The 3,409-nt window shown below is 35.3% G+C and overlaps 1 protein-coding gene across 1 annotated transcript in view; it reads right to left on the bottom strand.

Moving 5' to 3' along the window:
* LOC111861958 (cytoplasmic dynein 2 heavy chain 1) overlaps window positions 1-3,409 on the bottom strand; it is a 155,760-nt gene that overhangs the window by 110,514 nt on the left and 41,837 nt on the right. Inside the window, exons 20-23 of the mRNA XM_033750511.1 lie at window positions 2,597-2,746; window positions 1,397-1,602; window positions 874-989; window positions 284-438 (exon numbers count right to left, since the gene is read on the bottom strand). Coding sequence (XP_033606402.1) covers window positions 284-438; window positions 874-989; window positions 1,397-1,602; window positions 2,597-2,746 — 627 coding nt within the window. The remainder of the gene's footprint in view (window positions 1-283; window positions 439-873; window positions 990-1,396; window positions 1,603-2,596; window positions 2,747-3,409) is intronic.

The raw sequence follows: 3,409 nt of genomic DNA, 5'->3' as shown, positions 1-3,409 counted from the left end.
AAAAAAAAAAAAAAAAAAAAGGATGAAGCAGGTTGCAAGCAGAGCAACACATTCCTCTGACGCATCAGCAGACTTTCAATGGACTATACAGCATTATATCATAGAGGACAGAACTCTTCATAACCACCTCTGTGAGAACGTCAAATCTTACTTGCTGACAGTTCTCCAGACATCTTCTGTACCAACTACCTTCAACAATGTAACATCATCTTTAACGAAGATTTATACATGGTGTTTCCAATTGTTGCTCAGAGTCAGTTACTCGACAATCTGTGATTCTCACCTTATACTTTTCAACTTCTTGCAGTAACCTTACAGTTAATGATGTAGTCTCAACACCAGATTTAAGTTTTTCTTGCCAATACTGAAGGAATTCTTCAAACTTGTAGCTCTTGCTACAAAATACAATCCATTCTTCTTTTGACATAGTTTCAATACCTACATAAATTCAATAAGAAATAAAAACAGCATTATATCAAAAGAATACAGTTGTAATGCTGAAGTGACATTTCCTAAAACACTAATTATCAAGATACCATGCAAGGTATTTTCATTTTCTTAAGACATTACATTAAAAATCATGGTATGTATTTTACAGAAATGTTGCTTGGATTACCAGTCTTCTTGAACAAATCAAGATGATAATCCACACATTTCATTATGTTCTGTGTGTACTGCAGGTAAAATAAATTATGGAAACTCTGTTATGCTGGAATACAACTGTCAAGTTGCAGTCTTGTGAATGAAGAACATTGTACTCAAATGTTAAATATATGCTAATGTTTAATGTAACATTCTTTTAATTCTACCTGTCAGCTGTACAGATTATGCCATATTTTGTGGTATGTAATATTTCTGTGTATGAATAATTACCTGTATTGAATTCATCAAAGAGAGACCACATATTTTCATGCTTCTTGAGGTCACTCTCAACTTCATCTACTATAGAAAATTCAGGAATCTCAATTCCAAAATTAGCACAGTCTTGCCTGCAAATGATCAGAGCAAACATCACAGTTCAAGCATGAGACTGCAATATATGACATATGACACACTAATAGTTAACAAGATCATATTTAGCAACTGTTCATATTAATGGACATCAATATAATATCAGTTCTAGACATTTGTAAAAATTTTATGACTTGTTAATTTTAAAACCTTTAATTTAAATATGTTGTAAAGCTTCCTTTAATATTTGGTCTCCCTCTGAGGCTGGTCACTTATAACTGAGACATGATGAGATACAGTAATAATTAATCAGAGAGAGGAAATAAATTACATACAGCTAGATGGTGATTTCATATCTTATTTAAAACAATGCACAGCATTTCTACATTTGTCACATCAAACTGCATCATCTGCTATTGCAAAGTTACATGAATCTGATTCTTACAGAAGCTTATCTCTTGTCTGTAACAGTAGCTGCCATTCCTGTCTCTTTTCTTGGAGAATACTGAGGCTCTTAGTTAGGATCTCAGGTTCACCATCTTGAAGGCTTGTCTCCCGAGGCTTCAGCTGTTCCCAGCGCAACTGGAACTTTTCTACTTCACCCATTAGCTTTTGAACTTCTGTCATAAGATTACTTTTAATTCCTTCAACCTGCAAGGAATATTTTTACACTAATATTTATTTTATCTTCAAATCCCTTCAAATATTTATAGATAGTATACCTAAATACACTTCCACAATAATAAGTTACATTATGTTACTATGTTACTGAAGGTAAATACCTGAAAACTTTCTGTCCGGGAGTTAATCTACTTTGACCTTCTACTCCAGAACTGAGGTTTTAAAAAAAGGTATTTCACCTTGTTTCTGTTTATATGCATCTTCTTTCTACTGAATATATACTCACTCTTCAGAAAGAAAGTGATTTTTACTGCTCCAATTATACTATATGTGTACCATATTTATTTTCGACTTTCAGAAAGTTTGTAAAATCCTGGCACCTCTCTTAGTTCCCTTATCTTAAAACCAACCAAATCCAAATTCTGTGGTTTTGAAATACTAGACTAACAGCCCTGAGCTCTGGACAGAAAGAAGAGGACATTTCTAGCTAGTAGTTTGGGTTGTATTTATTCTCTTACAGCTCTTCTGTAGAACACACTTTTGTACTATGAAAATTATAATAGATACATTTATTTAACAAATGAGCCTAAGATAAGGGCATTCAGGCAAATATGTCACCCAATAAATAGGTAGTGAGAAGCAGCCATCTATGAGTGTGTATGCTCATATTCTTCCTTACACTGTTAAGAAAAGGTAACAGATAAATTAAGAAGCAGGGTACCTAGTGTCCATTCCATTAGTTACAAGTAAAGCCAAACACGTTTGCTCTTTAAAATTCAAAATAAGGAAAAATACATGTTAACAGACTTCATGGAAGTAAATGCTGTCCTGATGCTTAAGCATACAAAAAATTACAAGCAGATTTATTTATTAATGTCATTCATGACACAAACTTTTTCATCCAGTACACTAATACTGGGCAATAGCATTTCTCACTGCTCCTACTGATGCAAAAATGGGAAGTTTTGAAAGCAGTCCTTAGCAGACACAGTCCACAGTACCAGTTCATTATAACAGGGCACACCTGTCTGCTGAGAATATACTGATGATTATCTAGTATGGCTTGAAAGTTGTCCCATACTGCTGCAATACGGTTAACTTGCTCCACCCTCTCCTTTGTCCAACTTGCAAGAGTCTTATTTTTCTTCTCAGCTTCTTCAAATATGACAAGCATCTGTGTTCAACAAACAGTTCTAATCACACAAAATATCTGGACCACATCTTATCTTTCAGAAGCTCTCAGAACTCATAATTTAGAACAAAGGACAATTAACAATTAAACATGTATTTGTTCACAAAAATAAATTACTAATGCAATTATCATAAAGTTATAAGGCAATAAAACAAATACCTAATGATCAATTTTTACAACTTTACAATTTAAAATCTTACAGAAATAAAATTTGATACCACTGGGAAGACCAAGGCATAGGTGGGTGGACAATATTAAAATGGATCTTAGAGATATATGATCATGACTCAAGGTACGTGGGTTCAAACCCGGCGGAGGTCGTGGAATTTTTAAGGGTGGAAAAATTCAGGGAACAAGTCCTCCGGGAGGGACTTTAAGCTGTGGGTCCCGTGTTGTAGATTTACGGCATGTAAAAGATCCTCATGTCTCTAGGAGACTTCTGAGCAAAATTAGGCAACAAGTTTCCCGCCCAAGTAGTTTCCAATGCCTCTGGTAGATGGGGGAAATATCAGGTACCGAGAGCCGACCTCGGCTGAACGGGGCTGATAGCACGCACCAGTACCGGTAGGGTATGGCGACAGTAGAAATTAAAGGGGGGTGCACAATGGACCAACAACTGGTCTAAGTGCATGGGGAAGCCCACCC

Source organism: Cryptotermes secundus, unplaced genomic scaffold (assembly GCF_002891405.2).
Source record: "Cryptotermes secundus unplaced genomic scaffold, Csec_1.0 scaffold181, whole genome shotgun sequence".
In the NCBI taxonomy this organism is placed as follows: Eukaryota; Metazoa; Arthropoda; class Insecta; order Blattodea; family Kalotermitidae; genus Cryptotermes; species Cryptotermes secundus.
This window is presented reverse-complemented; position numbering and strand designations above follow the sequence as displayed.